This window comes from Dermacentor albipictus, chromosome 9, assembly GCF_038994185.2.
Source record: "Dermacentor albipictus isolate Rhodes 1998 colony chromosome 9, USDA_Dalb.pri_finalv2, whole genome shotgun sequence".
NCBI lineage: Eukaryota > Metazoa > Arthropoda > Arachnida > Ixodida > Ixodidae > Dermacentor > Dermacentor albipictus.
Genome location: NC_091829.1, coordinates 38241679 through 38269661, shown reverse-complemented (window position 1 = coordinate 38269661; position 27983 = coordinate 38241679). Strand labels below are relative to the sequence as shown.

Here is a 27983-nt window from a genome sequence, read left to right as displayed (position 1 = left end):
GCACTTTTTTTTTCTACCCACACTACTGTATTCGGTAAGACTGAAACGATGCATTCATTTTATTGTTCAAAAATTACATATAGGTGAAGTTGCCGTTGTTTCTATTTTCTATTTCTATTAACTATTTTCTATTGTGATCATGTTTGCTCATTGTTTTTTTTTTTTCCTCTGTGTCCATTCGGCCCCCGTTTCCATGATGTGTGATCGGGGTTTAGGCCTTGTCAGGAGGTATGCTTGGTCTACCTCCTTTAGCCTCACCTCGAGGGCATATTGTATTGTATATAATATGGCCAAATAAACATACTACTACTACTACTACTACTACTAAATAGTTTCCATCCAAATTATGGCGGCGATGACGCCAGTGGTGGCTTCCGGCGCCCGCAGAACGAAAAAGCACGGCCTTCGAGATAACGTTCCATTCTCGAAGAAGCCGTCGGCAGGGCGATGGGTCCCAGAGGGATGCGATGTTTCCATGCAGATGTATCGTGTGGTGCCGCTATTATACTCTCGTCGTACAGTCACGGATATCCCGAAAAATGACGTCACTCGCTCGCAGCAGCATCGACGTCATCGCACACTCCAGAAACCGCGAGTGCCACCCGGAGGCTCACGAAAGCGAGCACAGTGGTTGCACCGACGCGCACGAGAAGGCCTCGTCGAAAGCCCCGAGTAGCCGCACGGGGGCGCGACAGCTTGCAGGTCCGCCATTCTGCACGGCGCAGTCCTGGAGGAAAGTCGCCGCGCAGTTTATTGAGTACGTTACGTTAGTCGGCATACGGGAGAATTCACAACGTGGCGCCTCTGATGCATTTCGAGCTTCCGGCGTATGTTGCCAGTAAAAGCATAGCCTTTGAGACCTGGGATGGCTTGCGCGAACATTTAATAACCAAAATAATAACAAATTCAAGAGTGCGTTTCTAAATGTTCCCTAAACAGCTCCCAGTCCGAACCAGAAGGCGTTCTTGAATTCGTTATTATATTCGTTATTATATGTTCATACAAGCCGCCCAGGTATTCTTATCCAGGAAGTCTTATTCAATTGGTCGCTTTGGCCGCAAGGCGACCGTTTATGGGTCAGTAGCTGGCTGCTCAATCTTTCAGCTCCGCGACCGATCAGCGGAGCAGCAGCAGGACGACGAACTACACTGTCGGTTACATGGTGTGGCGGTGACAGTATGAAGGAGGCGTGAACGGCACCTATCGGCACGTTGCGCCTGCCGATGCGAATATAGGACCCCGTTATTCGCTCCTCAGACGCCTGACCGCGATGGGTTGTCGCGCGATATCCGCGACTCGCCGGTGTGAATTGCATTCATTGGCAATGGCGAGTTTTGGTTGGAGAAGCATTATGCATCTGATGCACCGCATGATGCACTGCCTCCAAGACCGGAGCACTTTCCTCATCACAAAAGGAAGGAATACTAATGTACCAAAGGACTAACCTAAGGCAACCGAGACTTTTGATGAGCGAGGGGGGCGAGGAGGCGCAGGCGTCAGTACGCAGCCGATATTGTGAACGATAAGGGGATAAGGAAATGGAGTTTCAGATTTACATTCGGGCATATTTTTGCACTAAATATTATATAGAAGTTTAACGAATACTGCAACATCGATGCACACTCATAAACGGTGCTTAGACTGAATATGCAGAAAAGACATCCGGTAGAAATTTAGAGAGGTTATGCGAACTTTGTTGTTACACATGACCTAAAGCGAACTGACAAGAGTGTTTCGAAGCATGGACACCGCTTGTGAGCCCTTGAGCGAATTCATGAGGGATGTCAACATATCAATTCTTAGTAAAATTTTGGGTTATGTTGAACAGCGCACCTTTTATCGTGCTAATCACAGATAACACAAGATAATTAAAGAAGTTTTGTTTTGTTGTTGTTATCACGGTTACCGATACATTGAGAAGAGTCATTGATTTCACGTAAGTATTGTTATGTTATCCACATTATTACAAGCACAGATGTCTCGTTTAAGCTTTTAAAGCAATGACGCCTTTACATGGTATGTACGGTGCAGTGCACCAAGAATCAGTCAATGATGGCGTAGGAAATTGGCAAAAAGCATGGCTTTGCTATACTGAGAAACGACGCAAGTGCGTATAGAACACATGCACTAAGTCCTTATTTTCGCCAGCGGAACGTTACTTGCATTTTTGCGTTTAATTTTTATAATTTTAAACGCAGTGTGCTCCATTAATTTCAAACACTCATGAGCACAAAGAAGTCACTTCGCCTATGCAGTTAGGTCTCTTCAAGAGTACAAAACCCAAAACAGCTGAAGTGCTACATATTGCATACGTTAGATCAACCTCACTACACAACTAGCAGTTGCAGAGAAAGAACTGCGATCAATGGCTCCTCCCAAAGCTGTGACCGATATCACTGTTAAGCGCTCTGAAGAGCGTCGCCTTAACTACGAGTATACGAAACGCCTGTGCGGTATGCAGTAAGCAAGACTCCAAAGGAATCTCTCCTTACATAGACGTTTAGGCACGTAATAAAGACTGATACTTGGCCTAGTTGGTTGAAATGCATATTAGAACGGCAACACAAAACACACACATGCAACACCATGAAACACAGCGTCATGTTCCGCGTGTTGCACATCTCTTTCGCGCTGCATGCTACTGTAATTTGATGTTTCGGCATGCCTGCCTGAAACAACACTGTACTTCTGCCTTCCGACCGCTATTTCTAAAACTTTGGGCCCATCGAAGAAGCACATAATCTCGCATGGCGCACTTGCGAAGAGTCGTCACAATGTGACTAAATGTTGACTTTGTTGCAGGTAGGTGGCATGGCAGAGGTCCCAAATAGTCGCAATCTGTACATCCTTCCTCTTGCTCTTTCGTCAGCCGCTAGAGCTCACACCATTCACGAGGAATGAAAGCGCCAAAATAAAAAAAAAGTAATAAAGAATGCATCATTCACAGAAATGAATATATGAAAGATTCCGAGGTTTTCTTTTCTGCGTGTTTATACTCTGCACCCAATCTAATTGTAGTGCAGAGGAAGTTATGGGGAGTGCTAAGGCGCCGTGTAGTACGCAGCAGTATGTAGTTCCCAACGTCAGCATCGTTCAAGCTACATGCAAATAGGTGTAGTTTGTCCGAAATAGGTACTGCAGCTGCACGAAGTATGCAGTGACAACACTGACACTGGACAGGCGGATCACCCCGTAAACAAAGGTCTGTGTCGCCCCTATCAATCACAGAAAGTCGTTATTACAAAGACTTGCATTTCTGTTGAGTTTCTTTGTTGCATTCTATAGATTTCAACTTCAGACTCAATAGAATATCATGTATCTATGTTGGTGATTGCAGGTTCCTGCCCCTTTTCCCCTCTATACTTTATAGACACATCTTTCTTTTTCTTCTCTCGACACTCATTTCACGTCCTCCTTCGCTATGGAAAATGTGCCATCCTGGCCAAACAATCAAAAAGGAAATGAAAGTTTGGCGCTCACAATTCAAAGGCACGCTAAAGAGAAGCATTATTTGAGCTGTATTAACAATTTACCCTTCTAAGATCATTTTAAACAGAAGTTACCAAGCGGCTTGTTATGCCAGAAAAGACGCAAAGACGGAAGGCTGACAGCGACGCCATCTGCTCGAACCTAGTTGGGTATTTATCATTAAATACGGGGAACATTGTATTCTTAAAAAGCTAAAGCCTGAGCATGTAGGAAGCTTAGAGTACGTTTACTGGGCCACAACGACCCAGATACAATATTATACAGAAGTGTTGAAATTTATCCGGTCCCACTGACGTATCGGCGCCGGAGCTTAGCCACGACAGTTGAAATATTCGAACTCCGACTTTTCTTCTCTTTTCTTACAACCAACGTGTTGCCGCAAAATTAACGAAAATGTAGTTTTGAAACGACACCTCACCTTCATAAAATGATTGAGTGTACGGCTTTAGCCTACCATTAAACGCTTAAAGTGCAGGACAGCTTCGCTTCGCGTGCTGGATTTCGGGAGGCAAAAAGCGGCCGCCCAGATGACGACGCCAAGCCGAAGGCACGGCAAAGCAGCGGGCTCCGTCTAAGTTGGCACGGCGTGGGTTACCTTGAGGCAGCCCGCCGTGTAGACCATCCTGGCCGGGCTCAGAGATGGGAGTCGGGGCAGCCGCGGATCTCTGGTCGCGTTCGTCGCGTCGAACGCCACGCCGACGCACTCGTAGGCCAGGAGGTTCTCGAAGACGCCCGAGGTCGGTGACCTTGGCGGCGGACGACATTCGGCGGGGAAGCTGGCGGCGGAGGCCACGAGGTACCTGCACGGCGGGTGCGTACTCGTTGCTAAGCCTTCCATGGGGTGCATTTACCTTTTAATGCGTTGGCACTGAGAGTGTCAAAGTTGAAAAAAAAAATATAGTGCGTACGAAGTGTGGGAAGCCGGTACCGTGGCAGCGGAATGTCATTTCAGAGTGCTACGGAATAGTATTTCCAATGACGAAGAGGCGAGCAGTAAGAAGACGACGACTACGATTGGAGGCTAGCGCGGGCTGTTGCCTCTTGGCCAAGTGCGGCGTATTACGTTGTAAATATACTTGTATATAGCTTTTCATCTGCGTCTTCTTACGTAACATATCTGGTGGAGGTGGAAGTTCCCTGTACCTCGTCACGGAGCTTCGCAGTGGACGGTACGTCGAGCCTTCTTTCATGGCTCCCGGCGACGACAACTCGACTCAGCCGCCTCCGACACCTGCAGCCACTTCGACGACCTACATCCCTCTCCCTGCTCCCCGTGAACCTGGCGGATTCTGGGGCAAAGATGGGGAAGACGTCGAGGACTAGATCAGCCTGTACGAACAAGTCAGCCGCAATAACCAGTGGAACCCTACTATCACAGTCGCCAACGTAGTCTTTTACCTCGGTGGCACACCTCGAGTTTGGTTTCGGACGCACGAAGATGAGCTCACCAGTTGGGATTCGCTCAAGCAAAAGCTCCGAGACTTGTTCGACAACCCCTACGGTCACCAACTTGCCGCGCAGAAGGCGCTTTCCGGCCGTGTGCAGACGTCAGCAGAGCCCTATGTCACGTACCTTCAGGACGTCTTGGCTCTGTGCCGAAAAGTTGACGCACACATGACTGAGTCAGACAAGGTATCCCACATCCTCAAAGGCATTGCCGATGACGCATTCAACTTGCTCGTATTCAACAACGTCGCGACGGTGGATGCAGTTATAAAAGAGTGCCGCCGCCTGGAACTCGCTAAAAGCCGACGTATCGACCAGCAGTTTGCCCGTTTGCCCAACACCCCAGCGACATCTTCCTGTGCCGATGCTCCTCATCCCAACGAAACTGGCGATATTATCAGGACCGTCCGGCGTGAGATCGAGGCCGCCTATCCGGCTGCCTTCGACTCTAGCCCCACCAACGCACCTGCAGTAACGGTTTCCCTAATCCAGGCAGTTGTCCGCCAGGAGTTCGAAAACATGGGTCTTCACACCATCTGCTCGCGACCCATCGCCCTGAAACCCACCCGGATTCTTCGATTCCGCCCCGTCCCGCGTCTCCTTACCCACTACGTTTCCGCAACCCATCTGAATGGCGAACTGCTGACGACAAGCCCATTCGCAGCCGCTGGACTTCCCCGACCCGGTCTGCTTATGCTGCCCATTCTCGCCCCTCAGGTGGCCCTTCTCGCCCCTATGCCACACGCTCCGATAATGCCGCCACTGATTCTCCTGCAACGAACCGCCCCTATTCTCGTTCACCTTCGCCCCAACGATGACAACCTCGCTCTCCCCAGCTCCATCGCTCCATTTCGCCGACTCCCTTCGGACGCCGCTTCCAGACGGAAAACTAGACGATGCAGCGCCACGAGGTGGCGCTGCATTGCTCCCTACGCCGCCAAATCCTCTCCTGACGTTGCCCACTCATCTGAACCTTCTTGATGTGCAAGTCGACGGTGTTTCTGTATCTGCTCTTATAGACACTGGGGCGCATTTGTCGGTAATGAGCGCTGACCTTCGTAACCGCCTCACGAAAATAATCACGCCCTCCACGACGACTGTTGTCCGTGTCGCCAATCGCGGAACAGCCCCCGTAATTGGTATGTGTACCACCCGTGTCTCCTTCGCCGATCGCTCCACAATCGTGCTATTCACAGTCATTGCCCACTGTCCCAACGACATCATCCTCGACTTAGACTTCCTCTGCGCACATTCTGCTCTCATCGATTGTTCTGCCAGTACTCTCCGCCTTGACCTGCCTGCTCTGGATCCCGCTGAACCACACCCCAGTCGCCTCAGTTCCGTCGACTTCGTTCGCTTGTCACCTTCGGCACTGAATTACATTGACTTAGTGTCATCCCCACAAGTGCCCGACGGTCACTACATCGCGGCTCCTATTCAAGACGTCCTACTTACACGCGGGATCACAGTACCTCATAACCGTTTTATCTATGACGGCGAATTGCGTCTGCCTGCTAGTGGTCAATTTTGGCTTGACGACACAAGTGCTGCCACGCGGGATGTCTCTGGCCCAGCTTTGCTCATTCGAGGATCACTCAATAGCATCTATTGCAGTAGAAGACAATTCAGCCGATCCTCCTCTATCATCGCAGTCGGCAACTTGTACCATCGCCGATTTACAGAAAATGATTGCGCCCGATATGCCGTCCGAGCACGCTCGTGAGCTCTACCACGTTCTGTTTTTCTACCACGATATTTTTTGGCTTTAACGATCGTCCTTGGCCCAAACTACAGCCGTAAAATATCGCATTCATACCGGCGATGCCCCTCCTACTCATCGCCGCCCGTATCGAGTGTCCCCGGCTGAGCGTCAAATTATTCACGCAGAAGTTCGCAAAATGTTTGCCAAGAACATCATAGAACCGTCATGTAGTCCATGGGCGTCACCTGTTGTACTGGTAAAAAAAGAAGGATGGCTCATGGCGCTTTTGCGCGGATTATCGGTACCTTAACAGGATTACCAAAAAGGACGTGTATCACCTACCTCGGATTGATGACGCCCTTGACTGCCTCCGCGGTGCTCGCTACTTCTCTATTGACCATCGCTCCGGCTACTGGCAGATGGTTACCTTAGCCCCGATAGAAGCTGCCTTTTTTCAGCACTGCGATCTCATTCAAGGACGACCAGGCAAGGCGGATGCGGCCATGGCAGGGCGGAGGCCAGGCAGTGTCCCCCCATTGGCCGAACATGACATCTGTACGGGCTCGCCGATTCGATGACAATGACGACACCTTTACGGGCTCGACGATTGGCTAAAAGTGACGGGACCCCGACAGACTGAATGGGATATAAGCCAGCGAACCATCGGAAAGGGAGAGACGCTCTTGCCACGGGCTGCAGCGTACGATGTGCTGCCGGCCGTCGATGACCCTCTACTGTCACTTTACTTGTTCCTAACTCCTGTACATAATGTAAACAAACATTCCGTTCCCCAAGTCCACCTACACGTGGGCCAACTTCCGCAACCAACAAGACCTAATACCCCAAATAAACACGACCTGCAGATAGTGCTTCAGACATGTGACTGGTTTAATGAAGGCAGATGACGACACCGTCGTCAAGTACCCGCACCAGAACGCCATGACGTCATGGATTTGGCGGAGTCTGCTATGGCCTAGTTAATTCCTCTGCAATAAAGATCGACTACATTGTGTTCTAAATGAGTCAAATCCTGAATATGGCAAGTTTCGGGACACTTTCCTGAGCCAAAGCGGCCCAAATAAAAAAAATTATATGTACTTCGAAATCGGTGATGTCACTTTAACTTCCGGGGTTCGGGTAACGGCGCGAAATTCAGAAACTTAAGCTTTGACCTTTCTTTTGTCTTCTAATAATCAACGCATTATATCAAAATTAAAGACAACGGAGCTTTTCACAGAATGCTTTATCAGTCAAACTGAACCAGTGTTATGCTTTAGTGTCCCATTAAGTATCTACACAGAAAATAAAGTTGTTCATTTATAACGCTTCACTTCTAAGTCACCTAAATTAATGTTGTCTTGCATGGGGGACAATATCCAAAACGAAAATTAATTGTATTATTCAACACCAGAAAAAAAATGAACGAATAAATTGAAAAACTCACACGACTTCCCGCTGGAACATTATATCGCTCGGTATACTTGAAGTACAGTACCTTTTCCATTACTGCCTGGTGGAGCACCAAACAGAAATGAAAAACGGCCAAGTAAACTTACGAACTTTGTAAATTAACTCCGTAAATTTTAATCGACGCTTTATAAATTAAAGCAGAAAATTTCCAGAAATATGGCAGGTACCAAACGCAAGAAGAAATCACGACACTCATATGCTGCGCTAAACACTCCCGGCTTTGCTTAATATCCTCCCCACACTTAATTCGGACGTTTTACGCGCCATAACCACGATTTGAATATGAGACACGCAGTGGTGGGGAACTTCCAATTCTAACCGCCAGGGGATCTTAAACGTGCCCCCAATGCACAGGACACGGGCGTTTTTTACATTTCACTCCCATCGAAACGCGTCCGCCGCGGCCGGGATTCGATCCCGCGACCTCGTGCTCAGCAGCGCAACACCATGTAGCCACAAAGCCACCGCTACAGGTCACCACACTGAAAGTTCAAGTTGAATGTTCACCTGAAATGCATAATCACTATAGCACACTATAATTCCACCTCTAAGTATTTTCGTTGTGCTTACTACACGGCGATAACATATTTTCGTTATTACATTCTATTTACGTATGTATATATTTCGTTATATTTCGTTGTTTAGACTGTAACCGTGCGCTGTCCTGTTATGATTGTATACCGTTCTCAAACGTTGCAGCGCTGGTAAATTTTGTGCCAAGCTTTCGTTGCCGATTTTCTTATGTCCTTTTCATACCCACTGTAAAAATACTACTTTGATTCTTTTCATGTGTTATTATTTGTTGAATGCGTGTTTTGCCCCCTGTTGGCTACTCCATGAGACTTTAATTAGCTCAGTCAAGTTGTCAACGACCATCTTTTTCCCGACATCTCACCATAAACTGGTAAATTTCACGGGAAATAAAGTAATTTCACAATGAAGATCCCTCTGCACGTCTATGTGAATGAGCAAGCTACGCTTCTGGGACACTCTTAAACAAAATTACACCCGTTTGGTTGTATCTAGCCACACAACAATAACAGTAATCTGTCTTGTCCGCATTTCCTTTCTTTAACGCTGTGAGCCCCGTACATGCCGGTACTTCCAAGTCACAAACGGCATGCGCGTTATCAGCATGACATGGTATTCTCGGCAGGAAAGTAGCGACCGCAGCGTTTTCAAGAAAGGGAACACAAGCAAGGCAGATGACGATTATTGTCGTGTGGCAAATCAGAGGGTGTACATTTGTGTAAGAGTGAATTGTAAAACTGTCGCTTCCACCAAGAGAGCAGGATCGGGAAGTGGCAAAGGACGCAAGCAGTGTAATATGCCATTCAACGTGTTCGCTCAGGGGCCTACCTGCCGACGAGGCGCCTTGCGATGAGGTGGCCGAGTCCACCAAGGTTGGCCGCCGCAGTCCCGTCCGACGAGTAGAAGGGCACCGTGAGCAGTGCCGCGGGAACAAGCACCGTGCCGTCGGCGGCCACCTCGACGTCGCCGTCGAGCGGGTCAAAGTGCGAGTCGTTGGGCGAAACGCGCTGCCGCCAGGCCTTCGCTGTGGAGAGCCAGTCTTCGAAGAACGACCCGCGAGGCGTCGGGAACGACGCGTAGAACGCGTCCAGGCGCTCGAGGCTGTCTGCGTAGGGCGGCAGGCCGACCACGAGAGGTGGAGGAGTCGAGAACGACGACAGCCACCGACCTCTGCGAGTTAGGGGGATTGTGCAGTCTTTCATTTCAGTGTGTCGTACAGAAAGACAGACATACAGACAGACCAGAAAGAGAGATCGGACGGACGGACGGACGGACGGACGGACGGACGGACGGACGGACGGACGGACGGACAGACAGACAGACAGACGGAAGGACGGACGGAAAGACAGACAGACCAGGCAGATCAAGCAGATCAGAGACACAGAATTATACAGACCAGACAGACCATACGGAGACACACAACAGACAGACAGATAGACCAGGCAGAGACAGACGGACAGACGTATCAGACAGACCATACAGAGACAGACAGACAGACAGACAGACAGACAGACAGACAGACAGACAGACAGACAGACAGACAGACAGACAGACAGACAGACAGACAAATAGACAGGCCGACAGACAGACGATACAGAGAGACAGACAGATCAGGCAGATAAAGCAGATCAGAGACACAGAAGTATACAGACCAGACAGACCATACGGAGACATACAACAGACAGACAGATAGACCAGGCAGAGACAGACGGACAGACGTATCAGACAGACCATACATACACAGACAGACAGACAGACAGACAGACAGACAGACAGACAGACAGACAGACAGACAGACAGACAGACAGACAGACAGACAGACAGACAGACAGACAGACAGACAGACAGACAGACAGACAGACAGATCAGGCAGATAAAGCAGATCAGAGACACAGAAGTATACAGACCAGACAGACCATACGGAGACATACAACAGACAGACAGATAGACCAGGCAGAGACAGACGGACAGACGTATCAGACAGACCATACATACACAGACAGACAGACAGACAGACAGACAGACAGACAGACAGACAGACAGACAGACAGACAGACAGACAGACAGACAGACAGACAGACAGACAGACAGACAGACAGACAGACAGACAGACAGATCAGGCAGATAAAGCAGATCAGAGACACAGAAGTATACAGACCAGACAGACCATACGGAGACATACAACAGACAGACAGATAGACCAGGCAGAGACAGACGGACAGACGTATCAGACAGACCATACATACACAGACAGACAGACAGACAGACAGACAGACAGACAGACAGACAGACAGACAGACAGACAGACAGACAGACAGACAGACAGACAAATAGACAGGCCGACAGACAGACGATACAGAGAGACAGAGAGGCCGACAGCCCACAGTAATTAATCACTGCAAGTAATCACATGTGCTCTCCCGCAATTATCAGATCTTTGCGAACCACGCAAGCGTCGACCAAGCTGAAGCGCACATCGAGACTGCCGTACTCTAGGACACCGCGGGATTTCGCTTTCGAAACCGCATTCGGCGAGTTCAATTTGCGCTCGGAGGAGAAGCCACGCGGTTGAAATACCGTAGGAAATGCCGCGCCATGTCAACCGCGGTCACGCTGAGTCACGATGTTCGCGCGCTTGGCGCCACGCGCTGCTAATCTGATAAGACACCAAAGCTAAATGACTCGCCTGTCCGTTTATGATCTGTTGCTGACTCTCGGTTGGGCCCAATGGAACTAACAGTGGATCCCGTTGAATGAACTCTCTCAGACGATAGTAAGCCTGAAATGAACGCGCCCATAGACTTGCACGACATTGGAACAAGAATGCCTGGCGGAAGCGATACACTTTGGACTAAGAAGCCTTCATGGCCGTCACGCGAGTCTCATTTTAAAATGGCGACAGCCTACGTAAAGGTGTGGATATAGTCCGGTGGACACGTCGTCGCGCAGACATGGCAGCGTTTGACGAGCGTTGGAGGGGCCCGCGAGGGGATAGAGCATGTCCTGTCTCACGCCGGAGTCGCTAGGCCAGAGTGCATCGCCTGCTCTCTTGTCTGGCCGGCGGCATGCTGGACTACCGGTCTTAAGGTACCTGCTGCCGTAGCTCAATAAATTGGGAGCGGGGGGGGGGGGGGGAACCGACTGACAAACGGATGAATATGAAACTATTCGCCAAAATGGCCAGGAATGGTTCAGCAATTCATCAGATGTAGCAAAAAGACCTACAATAAGGATGCCCTAGAGGAAAGAAGTGTGCTCAAGTGGTTCCAGCGTTTTCGGGAAAACCGTAAGCACCCCAAGGAGGATGCAGGATCGGGACATTTCTCCACCTAGCACCAGGAGAAAAGCTTCCATCGTGCGCGTTCTCTTACACTCAGTGACCGCCAAAGGTTTAATTCTTAGAATTATACCAGAAGCACTTCGGTTGAGAAAGTCGTCCGTCCGTTAACCGGATTTTGATTGAAAATCTGAGAATGCAAAATTTTTGCGCCAAGATGGTGCTGAAACTGGTGACTCCTATGTCGCGACGGAAAGAATGTTCGATTCATTAGAAAACTTCGTACAAAGGCGATGAATTTTGCTGAAGAGTCCTCACCGGCGAGAAAACTTGGATTTACGAATACGATCGACCGTCGAGATGAACTTCGACCAGGTTGTGCTCAGGCCGAGAATGTGTTGTAGCTCAAAGCTCGAGTCTCGCTACAAGCGCAGTGCACGGTCCAAAGGTCCCTCTGATACAAGTAGTGGCAGCAGGCACACAAAAAAAGAAATACGGGAAGAGGCTATTCACTCTCCAATACCGATGTCACACGGGGCACTTTCGATCGCAATATCCGGATCTTATTTCTCTATCATCTCGTCAGCGCAAGATACGGATAGGAGCCAATCACGATCCAGATATTCGATCCGCATCGACCTCGATCACGATCGAAAAAGCCCCCATGTGAATGCGTTATTAGACACGCAGTTCCGCCTAGTTCCTTGCTGGAATGTACAGCAAGTGTCGCAAGTGCATGGTATGGATAAACTCCGAGATGCTGCGTGCGTACTCACTTATTGCTGAGGCAGCCGGCTATCGCATTCGTCATGGTGGTGATCTCGGCGCGATCCTGATCCGTTACCACGTAAACCAGAGCAGCCAGAGCTGGTTCCATGACGTGCGCTACCATGTGCAGGCAGTAGAAAGCGAACGCCTGGCCGATCGCCGACCTGACGGTTAGAAGGACGGCTCATATTCAGAGACGCTAATGGGAAAATTTTCAATGTATCAACCAATCACCACTTTTATTTCATTTATTAAATGGCACTGACGAATGAGCCTGCTCTTTTCGTTTCCCCGTACACAACAGATGGCATAGCTGACATCATATGTCCTGTGCGTTTAACAAAAATACAGTATACACGTCATACATATGACTTCAATGAATCTGTCAATCCCTTGAATGATTGATCAACAGATTTATCTTGCTGAACGGCTCAAAGCAACATATCGGGTGCAAGAGACGCCTGATCTCCTGTTTAATTTTGACCTCTACAGCTTCCTTTAGCCCGCGGGCATTTTAATTTATAGCTACTAGTGTGACCCAACTACTGAATCTGGCGAGGGAGAAAAGGAGGGAGAAATGTATCGACAGGCAGCCAATAGTGTTCGCAGTCAATCTGCCCACCCATGCAATATTGGTCAATTCAATATGTAGTGTACCTCAGCTATATCAAGTCTTTATTTCGCAGGTTACAAAGCTGGAAACTAATGAATGAGCGTTTTCATGAAGCGGCCCGCGTCAGCGGCACCGGAACACGTTTACGTAGGTCTGTGCATAAGATATATAAATACTTAAATTCGATCACATGCAGGGACGCAACCACAACCCCGAAAACACGGTCGAAGTGAGGTAGCTGGCGGCACCTCTAAGCTGAGGTGAGGTTTCCTGGAAGCATTCGACATCATGCGATGACACGAAAGTTGAGTGAGGGCGTCAAATCTGACTCGAGACTGATTTGAGCCTTGAGAGGTTGAGGTCCTCTGCACATCTTTGGTGAACTGCGACATCGCCTCAGAAATATTCGACGTAGCAAGTTGTTACAAGGACGGTATCTCGAAGACCCGTCTCTGTGCTTAGAGGTTGCACTGCGCTCACTCTATAAAATTTTCACCGCAATGCTATATTGGATGTCCCAGCTAACGTTAGCCAAGCCAGCTCTTCAATGCAAAAAAAAAAAAGGGGGGGGTGTGGTGAGGGGTGGAGGGGATTGAACAATATCATGGTGCCAGATACAATTTTAAAACCTATGGTGCTTGGCCGTCAGACTTTTGACAACCAAACACCGCAAGTATTATAATTAGCCTAGCATCGTGCTTTCTTAATGTCTTTTTTTTTCTATGAACAGCTTGGCCAGCGTTAGCTCGGACACAAGGTTGGCCCCAATCTATTAGATATCAGACGGCAGAGTAGGGAGGCGCCTAAGGTAACTTGCTGCTGTCCACCGTGCTAAGGCATGTTAAAAGAAATAAGAAACCATACGTTGTCTCAGGTGCTCAGTGTGTCGAACAGAAAGCTAACGGAGAAAACACATCCCTTGTGTCAATGCGCTCGTCATGTGTGCGTGATTTGTACGCTTTAAATGTTTCTGTAGATCTACGGGAAATTTTTAGAGCGAAGTTTGATGAGCGAAGTCACCTAGCCTTCGATGACCGTGGCTTCTGCTGGGTCTTGCTGCTGTCTTAGTGATAAGCTCGCACACAGCAGAGCACTTATATAACGAATAATTTTATATCATATGTAGCTCACTCTGTACAACCACTGCAGATGGGCTGGTTGCCGGCTCTCTTCTGCACGAAATTACATAGTGAAAAAAGAAACGCGACCCAAACATTCTCAGTGAAACAAATACACACCTCGAAGGGCATTATTTCTGTATTAAAGCGAACCTTTCTACGCCTTCTTTCTCCGGGTTCGGAACGTCTACGAGGCCGCTTTTTCGTAGGGCAACGTGGGACGGTCCTGGTGATAGTAAAGTAGTAAACTGGGCTGATCACGGAGATGACGTGATGCAAAGTGGACCGACCTCGGGAGACCAAGTAATCCGCCACCGCAATTGCACGGATTACGCTGTCTCCCGAGATCTATACACTATACCTCAGAGATCTCGGGACACAGCGTCAATCCGCAATCAAGTGGGTCGCGTGGTAAAGATTCCCGCGTGTCGCCGATTTGCCGGGCCGGCACGTAATCGCTATTTCGTAAAACGCACTGCAGGTGGCGTAAAAATTTACACGTCATTTAATTAACCACTTGACGAAAAGCTTCGCATCGCGTAGATTCCAAAATGCACTTTGGATCTGCGTAATTCCTTCGTTTCCCTTTTTCTTTCTCCCCATTCTCCCTCAGAACGACACGAAAGACGCACCCGGGAGAACCCGCAAACGATGGCTCCACGAACGGGGCGACCTGCTCGAGCACGTTCCAGCTGGTCCACAGGAACAGGTTCGGCTCGGCCATGTGCTTCCACACCGACGCCAGCGCGGACTTGAGAAGGCGCGATTCCAGCACGCTCGAGTTCCTCGCGTACGGAGTCTTGGCCTCGATCGCGTCACCGAAGGCGCTGGCGCTGACGCCGGCGAACGCCAGGTCCTCAACCTGAGGCGCGCAAATAAGGGCAGAGACAATGTGGTAAAAATGTAATTAGGGTTTACGCATACGGTTAAAATTAGATGATGGGGTTTTACGTGCCAAAACTACTTTCTGATTATGAGGCACGCCGTAGTGGGACACTCCGGAAATTTTGACCACTCGGAGTTCTTTATAACGTGCACCTAAATCTAAAGCTAAACATTTCGACAGAATTGCCTGTCTGGTTGGGAAATTGATTAGAACTTGAGACTGACTCCAACCAAATAACTGAATTTTATTAGCCCGACGTTTCGGAGATCTGCCGGAGATCTGCCGCCTTCTCGAACTGTGCCTGTCCAATACCTATTTCACCTTCCGAGGCAGCTACTACAAACAGGTTAAAGGAACTCCTATGGGGGCCTCAATTTCCGTTGCCATGGCTAACTTGACTATGGAGAGCATCGAGGAGAGAGCTTTAAATACTTTTTTCCCGAAACCAAAAGTCTTCCTCAGGTACGTGGATGATTGTTTTTGCATCGTGAAGACGAGCCAAGTCGAAAACTTGCAGAAACACTTAAACTCCATAGACCCGGATATACAGTTCACATATGAGCGCGAACAGAACGGATCACTCCCATTCTTAGATGTACAAGTTACACGAAAAGACGGCATTCTAAAATTTTCAGTCTACCGAAAACCAACCCACACAGGCCGCTATCTTCATTTCCAATCCGACCATCCGGCAAACCACAAGGCGTCTGTTGTAAATTCTTTATTCAAACGAGCCGAAACTCATTCCTCATCGGAATCGGATCTAAAGAAAGAAAAGAGAACGGTTCTCGACGAACTTAAGAGGAATGGCTACACAGATGACTTCATTCGAAAGACAACCAGACAACAAAAAAGAAGAAGCAAAATGCGGGACCTTCAGCCGTTTACTTCTCCCCAACCCCAGAAGCGAGTGTCCATCCCGTACATCAGAGGTACCAGCGAAGCGCTCAGCCGAATATTAAAAAAAGAAGGCCTCAAAGTGGCGCACAAACCAACAAACACTTTCAATATCCTCCTCCCTAAACCAAAAGATCGTCCACCAAAAGAAAAAGCTCAAGGCGTCGTCTACAAAATCAGTTGTGCTGACTGTCCGGCGTCGTACATCGGGGAAACCAAAAATCTAAAAGAAAGGATCAGACAACACGAGAACGACGTCAGGACATTCAACCGTATTCGCAGCGCCGTCGCTGAACACTCTGAAGTCGCCGACCACAAAATTGCTTTCAAGGAAACTGAAATCCTTCAAACAGAAACGAACTGGCGAAAGAGACTACTACTGGAGTCATGGCACATTCAGAATACGGAGAATAACATAAACCGTGTGAAGGGCAACCTACCCTCGGTCTATGTCCATGGCCTTGGCGACATGACGAAAAGAAGAAAAGGACGCACAGCCAGATAGACTCCCGCTCGTTTCACCAACACAGAACGTCGGCGCGACCCTGTAACCTCCCCCCCCCCCCGCGGCCCTTCAAGGGCACCCTCGTAAGCACTCCACCCAGCACCGGTCATCGCAGCACCTTGGAAGCGGTCAACAACACAAACCCCCCTTTCCTTTTGTTCCCCCCCACCTTTCCGTCTGTGGAGTGTCTCCCCACCTCCCGTGTTTCCCCCCCCCCTCCTTTCTTCAAAAAAGCGCTTTAAAAGCGGCACACCGCCACCCCCCGAAGAACAACCCCCTGAAGAAGGAGCCGAATGGGCTCCGAAACGTCGGGCTAATAAAATTCAGTTATTTGGTTGGAGTCAGTCTCAAGTTCTACCTAAATCTAAGTACTACGGGTGTTTCCGCATATCGCCGCCATCATAATGCGGCCGCCGTGGCCGGGATTCGATCCCGCGACCTCGTGCTTAGCAGCTCAACACTTCATTTAAGTCATTTAACCGAGTACCACAGCCACTAAGCAACCACGGCGGGTATTTACGCATACGGTGCGTCGCTTTTACGAAACAGCGGTTAAATTTAGGCTTAGATTAATTTACAAGGACCGCACAAACGAGCGATAGAGCGAAAAATATTAGGCGCGAAATCAAATGACAGGAAGGCAGCGGATTAGAGGGCGAACGGGGGATAGCCGATATTCTATAGATGGTTCGCACTGACGTCATCCTAGGTGCCATGTCTGTGACCCTCTCCGCACCAATGGTAGCTGCCTTGCAGCAACATCATTCGGAAAGGTCACTACATGTATATGGCCTGTAGACTCCAACAAGTGCCGTTATCCCATATATTAGAATGGAAACAGGTCGAGGGATCAAATCCCGGCCGCAGTGGCCGCATTTTCGATGTTGGCGAAATGCAAGTATAGTGTGTACCGTGCATTGGATGCACGTGAAACAACCCCTGGTCGCCAAAATTATTCCGGATTACTGCACTACGGTGTGTCTCATAATCATATTGTGTTTTTGGTACGTAAAGCTGCAGAACTAAAAAAAAAAACTCGGTGCTCTTCCACTCTGTGAAAAAGGATGACCAGCGAAGCTGTCTATATGGGCCCCTTAATGGCGAACTGCACATCCGCCGCGGGTCGGCCCGGCATTGCACCATCTCCGGGATCGGCCCACGTACGGGGAGTTTTTTTCTTACAACGACACTAAAATTTCCTTGGAAGGTAGAGGTATACAGTTTCGCTGCAAAGCAATATATCAGAACGTGAATGAATACCCAACAACTTAGATTAGTGAATTCTTGAATCAAGTACGAAATTGAATCGCAAGGAGCACTCGATTCCTATTCCAAACTTGTAATCTCAAATTAAATTCCAGGGTTTTACGTGCCAAAAGCACGATATAATTATCTGGTACTACGTAGTGGGGAACTCCGGATTATTCCTGACCACCTGGGGTTCTTTAATGTGCACCTAATGCACGGCACACGGGCGCTTTTTGCATTTCGCCTCAATCGAAAAGCGGCCGCTGTGGCCGGGATTCGATCCCGCGCCCACGGTCTTAGCAACGCTGTGCCAGAGCCAGTACACCACCACGGCGGGTATTTCAACTCTTCGAACACCTCCAACAATTAGTAATGTGTTGTTGGTTTGACGAGAACCCTTACGGAACACGACAGTCTCAAAACACCTTGACGCTTGACACGCTTGGCGACAACAGTCATGCAAACACGAAGGCTTTCTTCGCGCCATGGTCTAACAATGTACCACAAGATTTCGCTACCAGCGATGCTACGATGCTCCCGTCTGTTTTCATTTCGTGCGTTCGAGTACTCTGTAAATGGTATATGGGTTCACAGAGAAAAGTGCCCCTGAACATACTACAGTTTACGGAATACGTACACACCGCAAACGTCAACGGCAGCAGCAATAGCACTGGTAGCCAGAACCGTCTCGTCACTATCTCAACTGTTGCGTCATTGTTTCAAAACATTGAAGAAGGGGAAATAAACGAAGGTGCAGTTCTGGACACTGTCAAATTCCGCCATACTCTCGAATTCGCCATCGTAATTGTCAGCTCTTATTGGATCAGGGGGCTGTTACGCCTTCTCTGGTTACCTCGAAATGCCGCAATCACAACATTTCACAGTATGGCGGAACTTGAACAGGTCCAGAATAGTACCCCAAGAGGGAGAGCGACGTCAAGCAGCTAGCCTCCTCAAGCCAACCACCTTAGACGCGGCCCCTCCCTCCTTTCGGGGCACTGATCCGGGAAATAGGCCCTCAATGGTTGCCGGAGTTTTCAGAGCATTGTTTCGATCATTACAGCTTTTAGTGACGACCTTGTCACGATCGCCCCCTCGCCACTATACTCTCCGCAGCGAGTTCAAAAATTGCTGGTTGCCTGTCATGTCACGAGGGCCTATTTCCCATGAGCTTATCGCTTATCATTTCTTTTATAGCTAGGCTTCAAATTTGTCACGTGATGCTCTCTACTAGCATTTCTTCTTTCCATGGTTGAAGAGAAGAGCAGCTCAACACAAGTCCTTTGCCAGCAACTTACGGTTGATCCCTGCGTGACCGGGATGTGGATACCTGCGATGCTACTCCCGGACACGTTCGTTCGTCCGGTATTTAATTATGTGTTGTGCTAAAGAAAGGTCCCGCTATGAGATAGCTATTTTCCCCTAGCCTGGCCTTACGGCTCACCTTCTTAACGACCATGGGTGTTGTCTCGGTGTCACTGCCGTGGTTCGCGGATACCGCGTCGGCAACCGCCGTCACCATGGCGTTGTGCAGCCGCAGCCGCAGCTGCAACAACTCGAGACTCTGAGCCACGCCCGCGACGACCATTATGTCTGCAGTGTACCTACGAAAAAAAAAGAAAGTGGAGGGAGGCGCGAAGCAGCAATGCCTTACTTGTTTCGCAAGACCGCCACGTTCATCAGCGTTTATGGAATTTTAGGTTCGATTTCACTGTGCATAGCTATTCGAAATGTTTATATCGGTTCTGGGAATTCCCTGCATGGCCCATAAACATTTTTGCAGAGAAACGTTGGAAATAGGGCTTTCTTTCATATTCTACAATAGCAGACTTCTGAATAAATAACGTACCGTAGCAAATATTCTCAGCAGAGATCTACAGTAGAAAAAGTTGCGAAACGTGTTTAAAAAGCATGTTGTTACTCGTCGAAAAAAAAAGGATGCGCGGCAAAATACGTGTTGAAACTAAGCAACCTCTTGCGAAAATATTTCTTCTCAGAAATTATAGTGGCAACACGTGTTTTATCCTTCGTTGACCATAGTTCGTCTTTGCGAAGGGGGTTGTAGACTTACATTTGATACGTGGGCGTATTATGTTTTATTTGACACAAGATAAAAAAGAAAAACCCAACAAACTTATGCCACTTTGAAAGACCACAACACAGCAGATTCCGGCGATGCCAACTCCAAGGCAAGCCGGCTTCAGATTCCCGGGGAAAACTCTCTCTCAGCGCTCGTCCACGTGGTGGACGGAAACCAACTTTGCTTCCCCAAACCACCCGCCCAACTTTCCGTACCCAACCCGTCCCCATCCCACTGAGAAACTGCTCTTTCCAGCACAGTCCCGGACGACCAGAGAAAGCTGATCGACCGGGCCAGCCGGATTGCAGCCGCAAATATGACCCTGGTCTAAGGGGTCCACTTTCTGTGAATAACAACCTAAATTACAAATAAAGTATTTTACTACCACTACCACTACTACTACTACTACTACTAGTAGTAGTAGTAGTATAAACTTTTTTAAACAGGGTTGAAGTACCTCAGACAGGCTGGCCAACGTTTCGATAGGTGGACCTATCTTCGTCAAAGGCGGCCTCGTCATCCTCGGCGTGTTAGTTTTAAAGGGTTAGTGCAGTGACGTCACGTGCGGGTGTTGTCGCTGGCGGCTGGTTTTAAAGAGAGAGATTACAAGAGGGAACAGGCGTTGTAGTAGTAGTTGTAGTAGTAGACTACTACTACTAGTAGTAGTAGTAGTAGTAGTAGTAGTAGTAGTAAAACTACTAGTACTACAACTACTAGTACTACACTACAACTACTACAACTACTGCTACTACTACGACGACTACTACTACTACTACTACTACTACTACTACTACTACTACTACTACTACTACTACTACTACTACTACTACTAGTAGTAGTAGTAGTAGTAGTACTTCATGTTTGGGCATATGCCTCCGAGGGTCATGCCGAACCTAAGCCGTTGCGCTGGCGGTAGCGGCTTTCAGCGCAAGACCACTGACAATTAACGCTCTCAGATTACCGCCCCGGAACTTGAAACTGATCTTTCTTCAACTTGAGACCGACCTTCAGTGAAAGAGTTTTGAGCACAACTAATACTTCATCGCCATTGCGCAGCATCTCTTATATGTTTATCTTTAGTTTAGGATCACACATAACGTTAGGCAATCATATGTAATTTTGTGAGCTCCATGAAAAATAACAGTCGTCTCAGTGCTTTTTATCTGTTTTATGCGGCATACAATGAGAGCTACTATTTGCGCACACTTCCTGTTTGCCTGTCATTTACTTGAGCTTTCTTTCTTTTTAAGTACTGTAAAGTGAATAATGCTACCAAACCTAATTGTCTCTTTAAAAGATTAAACTCCTAAAGAAACTCTACAACGAGAAAGAAAGAAAGAAAGAAAGAAAGAAAGAAAGAAAGAAAGAAAGAAAGAAAGAAAGAAAGAAAGAAAGAAAGAAAGAAAGAAAGAAAGAAAGAAAGAAAGAAAGAAAGAAAGAAAGAAAGAAAGAACAAAATTAAGCCTTATAGCCATGACTTAAAATTGTCCCTGCGCTTCGATTGTCGAATGATCAGGGTGTCTACCAAGTTGACATTTCCAAATTGCCCGAGTTTCCCAGGTTTTCTCTGAGCACCTTTGTAAAATTCCCTGAATGAGCCAGAACTCTGTTTTATGTCAAGACAGGCTGACACCATGTTTCTCGATGCTGTCACTCTCTAGTAAGCATGTTGAAAAAAAAATGACTTAATCCAGCTTGAATAGTAAGCAGTAATATCTATTTTATTTAAAAAGAAAACAGAGGGCACAACGAAAAAAAAATGGTAAAACCCATTTCAAATTGAGTCGAACATTTTCAAATACGAATGAAAACGAGATGCATACATAAGTAAATATTTCTGAATATGAGCTATTTCTATCAACTGATAACAAGCTCATCAGTATCAGGCCTGAATTTTGTCACGACTAAGATTCTCTCACAGCAGCTGGAAAGTCAACCTCAACTGCTCTGACGTACTGTCAGCTCGTAAATAGCATCTCAGTGTTGGGTTTCACTGCATTAAAGAGTTTATTTTGTTTTGAATGAGCCTGCACCTCGGCGTCAGCCAACACTGTTTTTTGAGCTCAAGCTCCTTCAAAGAGGCGGCGGCCCGCTTCCTTTCCCGTCGATTCATCAGTGTGTTGGTCCTTTCTGTTCTCATCCTCCTGCCACGCGTTCAACCCATGGATCATTTGCAGCATCCTCTTGGTCAGTTGTATGGTCAAAGTTCGATCTTTCGGACTGCCTAGGGGCCGCAAAATCATCCGGAAAATCGGGCAGTCCGAAAAAAATGAACGCATGTCTTTAACTGCCCTTAAGGGCTAAAAATGTCACAGGCACGCCGAAAAAGCTTTTAAGGCCTGCCAGTACACTTATTAGGCATACCGTGCTCGTACTCTGACAGGAGACGGGGGTGCACGCGTGTATAATTAAGGAATACGTACTGTGTCCCGTGACAATTACCCCTTCCCATGCTTATCCTTCACCGCGTGACACTGCTGTACTAAGGCAAAGCAAACTTTCGGAGATTGGCATTGCCTAACGCGCTGTGATCTGCGAGCTTCGAAGCCAATCGCGAGGACTACAAAGGAGGAGTCGGTGCCATTGCCGACAGCGGCGAATTATTTAAATGAAGAAAAAAAACAGTAGCGCACGGCAATTAAGAAGCTTAATAGCGAACGTAGACGCAGCTAGGCCTAACGTTGCCGCGGTGGTGGCTACGGTTGCCAGCGGATCTGCGCGCGAGAGTGCCGGTTCGAGGCGGCGTGATAATGCGGCGGTGGTGGCTTTAATTAATGCCATTTCAGACCTGCAGACAGGGAAATATACATTGACTATAGGGAGAGCGTGGCGGTGCCGCAAAGCCGTGCGAATTATCGGGCATGTTCGAAAAATTGGGTGCCTGGAAAATCGGTCATTAACTACTCTGGCAATACTTCGTGCCGGTGACAAGGCGTCAATGACGATCGGTTGAAATTCCTCTGATACTGGAGCCAGCACTAACACGACTTTAGTTCTCTTTGAATCAAACTACAGCTAATTTTCCCTGATAAAAGCACAAATTCCGTGAGTTTTCCCTGAGTATTTCCAGACTAGCCAAATTCCCGGTTTTCCCGGTTGGTGGACACCCTGCATAATTCGCTTTCGCGCTGCGATCTGCTGGCCTCCTGGTTGGCTCAAATGCTAGAGCGACCACCACGGAAAGGCGCTGGTACCAGACTCGAATCCCGAACTAGGAAATATTTTTTTTCCTCAACTGCGAATCGTTCTTTCTGAGAAATCCGCTTTGCATCTTCACGCTACACATACATCGTGCCGCCCACTCAGGCACGGGAGTTTCGCTCGACCACAGTGGTCACCCCCGTGACGACCGCTTACTGCGTGTCCGGTGGCTTGAGCACCGTGATCTTCATGCTTGCGTCGTTGAATTCCACGGCAAGGGAGTGCGCCACCCTGGGCCGGATCCTGAGCACAGCGCTCAGGCCGTAGGCGTAAGCCAGCTCGACGTGCAGCGCCAGCACCTGGTCTGCGGACGTGGGCGCGCTCGGAGGCGGGTCGGACAGGAAGAGGTCGAGCGCGCGCATGAACTGCCTCAGCGCGTTGTGGTGCGACCTCCCGGAGCTGCCGATGGCCCTGCAGTCCCGCAGCAGCGTGGCGGCCTTGTGGCGCGCACCGGAGCTGCGGGATAGTGCGTAGCGTTCCGCGACCAGCCCCAGCCTCAGGTAGGCGAGCACGAACTCCTGCGTGCGCCGGAAATGGTAGCCAGCATCGGAGACAACGTATAGACAGATGATACGACAGATTCGAGGCCGAGCAATGTATACTCTTAGGCAAAGTTACACCCTTTGGCTTACCCCTTCTGCCACACAACAATAATCGTTATCTGCCTTGATGCGTTTCCTTTCTTTAGCGCTGCGAGCCCGGAACTTTCCCGTAACGAACGGCAGGAGTGTTATCAGCATAGAACAGTTTACACCCTTTGGAGTGCCCCTTCTGATAACGCGCGTGCCGTTCGTTACTGGAAAGTTCCGGGCTCGCAGCGTTAAAGAAAGGAAACGCATCAAGGCAGATAACGATTATTGTTGTGTGGCAGAAGGGGCAAGCCAAAAGGTGTAACTTTGCCTAAGAGTGTAGCACGTCTGGAACAGTCTTGCAGACGTCACTGCGACGTGACGCCCCTTGGCGTCGATAAGAAAAATGCTAAGTGCATGCCGTACCTTGTTTTCATAGTCTGCTTGCGCGAGCCTTCGAAAAGCACAATCTAGCTTACGTTGAGAGCACAGTGACAGCGTGACTACGTTTGCTGTGCTCGCACGACCTTCCCGTCGAGTTTCCAAGCTTCCTGCTCAGCCGGGGATCTTGTTTGGAAAGCAAAGTGGCTTGCCATCGCTTCTGACATCGATGCTCTCTTCGTGAACCTATCTTTGACGGCTTCGTCGGAATTGGAGCGAGACTTAAGATGGCCGCCGTCCGCGTAGCCGTCTACTTTGCCGTCTACCGCGGGTATTGGAACATAGCCACAGACAAGCTGCAGAGCATGATGTGACGAAGAGATCGCGGCACAGCCGTCCCACTCCGTACCAGCAAAAAGAATAATCATAATGAAATGAAACAACGAAAAAAAAAGCTTTATTGGCTTAAATCTTCTCGGAAGGGAAGATTAAAAAATACGTGGCCACCTTTTCAAAATTACTTCGCGAAGATTGTTGTCCGAAGATGCGAGACGCGACGATGGAAACAAGCCTGCATGAATGTAAATACATTATTGTTATTTTGTTTACGTATTGCACTGTTGTAAGTTCATGTTTATTTATGTTACGTATAGTTACAATGATGTATGTACATGTTTTGTTGTGTTCTTAATTGCTAGTTGGCAGTTGTAATTTACGTTGTTGTATGTACCCACTCCTGCTTGGGCCCGAATAGGGCCTGCAGTATTTGTAAATAAATAAATAAATATATATATATATATATATATATATATATATATATATATATATAATAACGTTAGGCGGACTAGTTCATCCCCACGGACTCATCCTGTATGGATATTACCAGCACCAGATACAATTGGACACAAGTGGGACAACGGGAACCACAAATGTGTCTTCTGCTTGCGTCCCATTCGTTTTTCCGTAGGTAACTTGAATAACGTACTCAACGCAGTCCTAAGTTATTTGCAAGCCTACAGAATGCCTGTTTGTTTACCAGTACACAACTTGTCTCTGCAGGGTGTGTGTCGGAAAATCCACTCGGGGAGGCAAGTGCTTTTTATATTATTATTATTATTTAACTCCACGCACTTCCGAGAGTTCTCCTATGGACTGTGTATACACCCTACGGACGGAGTCCGCTCGTGCCCCTGCAGGCAGGATGAATGCACAATTCAGAGCATAGTGTACGCGTCGGTCATAGCAGTGAGCGCTTGTATCCGCTGACGATCTCTCTTCTCACGCACCCTGGTCACGATGCTTTGGCCGAGCCCACCGGCAGACCCGCCGGCGAGCTCGCCGAAGCGGCCGCACACGTATTCCTCGAAGTTGCGGCACGGATCCACGACCGGGTTCAGCGTGTCCCAGAGGTAGTCGGCTGTGGCCAGGCACCCGGGGGTGTAGCAGACGCTGCCGTCGTCGCGTTCTGGCGGCGGAAGCGGCAGCGAGGTCGAGGGTTCGTCTCCCCTCAAGTACGCGACGACCACGAAGGGCAGCAGGCCCGCGACGAAGCCGACCAGGGCGCCGACGCACCACGCCGCCGCCACAACCCGCGGGGAGGACTGATCGCGGATCGCAACGTTCTGCGGCTGCGGCGATCGAGACAAATGCGAACGGTCACATGGCGTGCGCGCCCGCATATCGTGACGCACTGTTTCGAACAACCCGCCAGCTGTCCAAGAAATCGCCAGCGGCGTCGATTCGAGTGTGGATTTTACCCCAAATTTTCGCCGTGATGCTCCGTATGAAGTCTTCGGCGGGTGCAAAGCCTCGCGGCGAGCCGGGATGGCTGATGGTTCGATGGCGTTCTCTTCACGCGAGCCTTATGCCGGAGGCAGCAATCTCAAGTTTCGGAGACTCAGTGAAGCGAGAGGCAGCAGGAAGCCTCCTGGCTTTGTTCGAATGTAAGATGCCTCAATATGGGGGACGCTACAGAACGTAAAGCTATTTCAAACTGTTTCTATACCATTTCTGCAATCAGCCATCCACAATTGGTCAAAAAAAAGTTTAGGGCAGCGCGCGCGCGCGAAAGAGAGAGAGAGAAAGAGCATGATACAATTATATTTATCCCATCTGAAAGGGAAAGGGGCTGCGGAAAGAAGGCAAGCGAGGTTATCCTACTCGCGGTAGGCCTGCTCTACCACCTCAGCCCACCTCAGGATAAAACTTCGCTTTCACCGAACTTCGCCACTTCGCTAGCTCGGCCCCACTGAAGCCCGCTCCACTTCTGCGTGCTCCTCGCCTCTTGTCAGCCAGTTAAATAGGAAAAATCTGTCAAGGCAGGCAATGCTACTCGCTTTGAAAGAAAGCAAAAGTGACCTTTTATGAACGAAGACGGCATTTGATTAGGTGGTTCAAACAACGCTGCCGGTTACCGCCCAAGGCTTGCGTCGGAGGTTACGTAAGTTTGACGTCTGGAGACTCGAATAAAAACAGATTTGAATGGTTTTACGCTATGGGTCCCCTGGCTGCTGCCTAGGTACTTCAATCAATTAATCGGTTGGTTGGTCGGTCAGTCACTCAATCAATTATTCAATCTTTATTATTCGTGAAGCGCGTTCATACATGCCATGGCGTATCTCATCACGAGTATTACGTACGATCCAGTTGATCTGCAGACAGAACGCGCTCATTCCGAGACACCTGTGACCACAAGCGTTTGCCACTCAGGCGTTGGTGCCCGAGGTCCTATAGGCTGTCGACACACCATCGAGATTGCGGTATAAGGAACTGATCTTGCTGTCCTCAAGTACGGGCTGATTGCTTTGTTTTCAGTGGGTGGATATGTCCTCGTACGACTGCGTTTGCTACCTCAAGTGGTGTACCTGACTTTCAGAGGCAGGCCCTTCCTTCCCTTTGTACACGGACGTAACGCAGTATGACGAACTCTCACATTGCCGGCTGATATTTGTGGCTAAACCACGTTATGTTAAGACAGCATACCTGAAGTGGATCCGGCGAAGTCGCTGCCTGTTGGATGTGGTCCGTGTCCACAAGCGGAGACTCTGAACCCAACTGTGACATTGATTCTCTTCTTCTGCTGGTAGTCTTGGAACATGGCCCATACCCACAACGGGGTTATTTCAACAGCACGAAATTCGGTCACCACGTAACGTAGTAAACAGAAACATTTGTATCTACTAAACAGGAAATAACAAACTGCGATTTCTAGGAAGCAATGTGTTAAGCACTGCAATTCAATATGATCGTCCCCCATAAACTACGCGCATGTACACTAATAAGAAGGGTAGAAGTTTTATCGGCCGTATAAACTTGCAAACATAGGCATACCAACTAAATTAACAAGCATGGTGTCCACGCCGGCACAAGCAAACAAGAAGACATCTCACTTCTATAAAACGACCCCCCCCCTCTCCCTCCCTGTCTTTCTCCGGCAGCCTTGCGCGCGACGGAAGGCGGCGCGCTTCGTCCCCGCTTTCCTCCGTTGCGTGCGCGAGTTGAGCCGCGATCGCCGACTCACCCTCGCGCGCTTTCACTCGCACATGCAGCATACGGCGCTCGGCAACGATTTGATCGCCCTTGGACTTCGTACGCAGCCTCACGGCGACGGTAGAAATGCGCCTTGAGTGTGCACATATAATTGCTATCGCAATAATACATCTCGACCCATACAGGAGGCTAGCGTAGACATAGCGTTGTGATTTGAAGTCTAATAGACATGAAAGCCCTGAGAACGATGACTGTGGCTTACTGACACAAATATTTTACAACGACTGGCGCTTAGATGTTTCGGGGTTGCATT

The 27983-nt window shown here is 48.8% G+C and overlaps 1 protein-coding gene across 1 annotated transcript; it reads right to left on the bottom strand.

Annotated features, from left to right (window-relative positions):
• Nucleotides 1-39: 39 nt before the first annotated feature.
• On the bottom strand, nucleotides 40-27270 carry LOC135916534 (uncharacterized). The gene is made up of 9 exons (XM_065449948.1): nucleotides 27164-27270; nucleotides 25468-25809; nucleotides 23388-23749; nucleotides 19395-19554; nucleotides 15047-15276; nucleotides 12692-12847; nucleotides 9467-9808; nucleotides 4085-4289; nucleotides 40-727 (listed from the first exon to the last, which is right to left on the bottom strand). Exons 1-9 carry the CDS (start codon nucleotides 27242-27244, stop codon nucleotides 611-613), a joined length of 1995 nt encoding a protein of 664 aa, XP_065306020.1. The 5' UTR covers nucleotides 27245-27270; the 3' UTR covers nucleotides 40-610.
• Nucleotides 27271-27983: the final 713 nt, after the last annotated feature.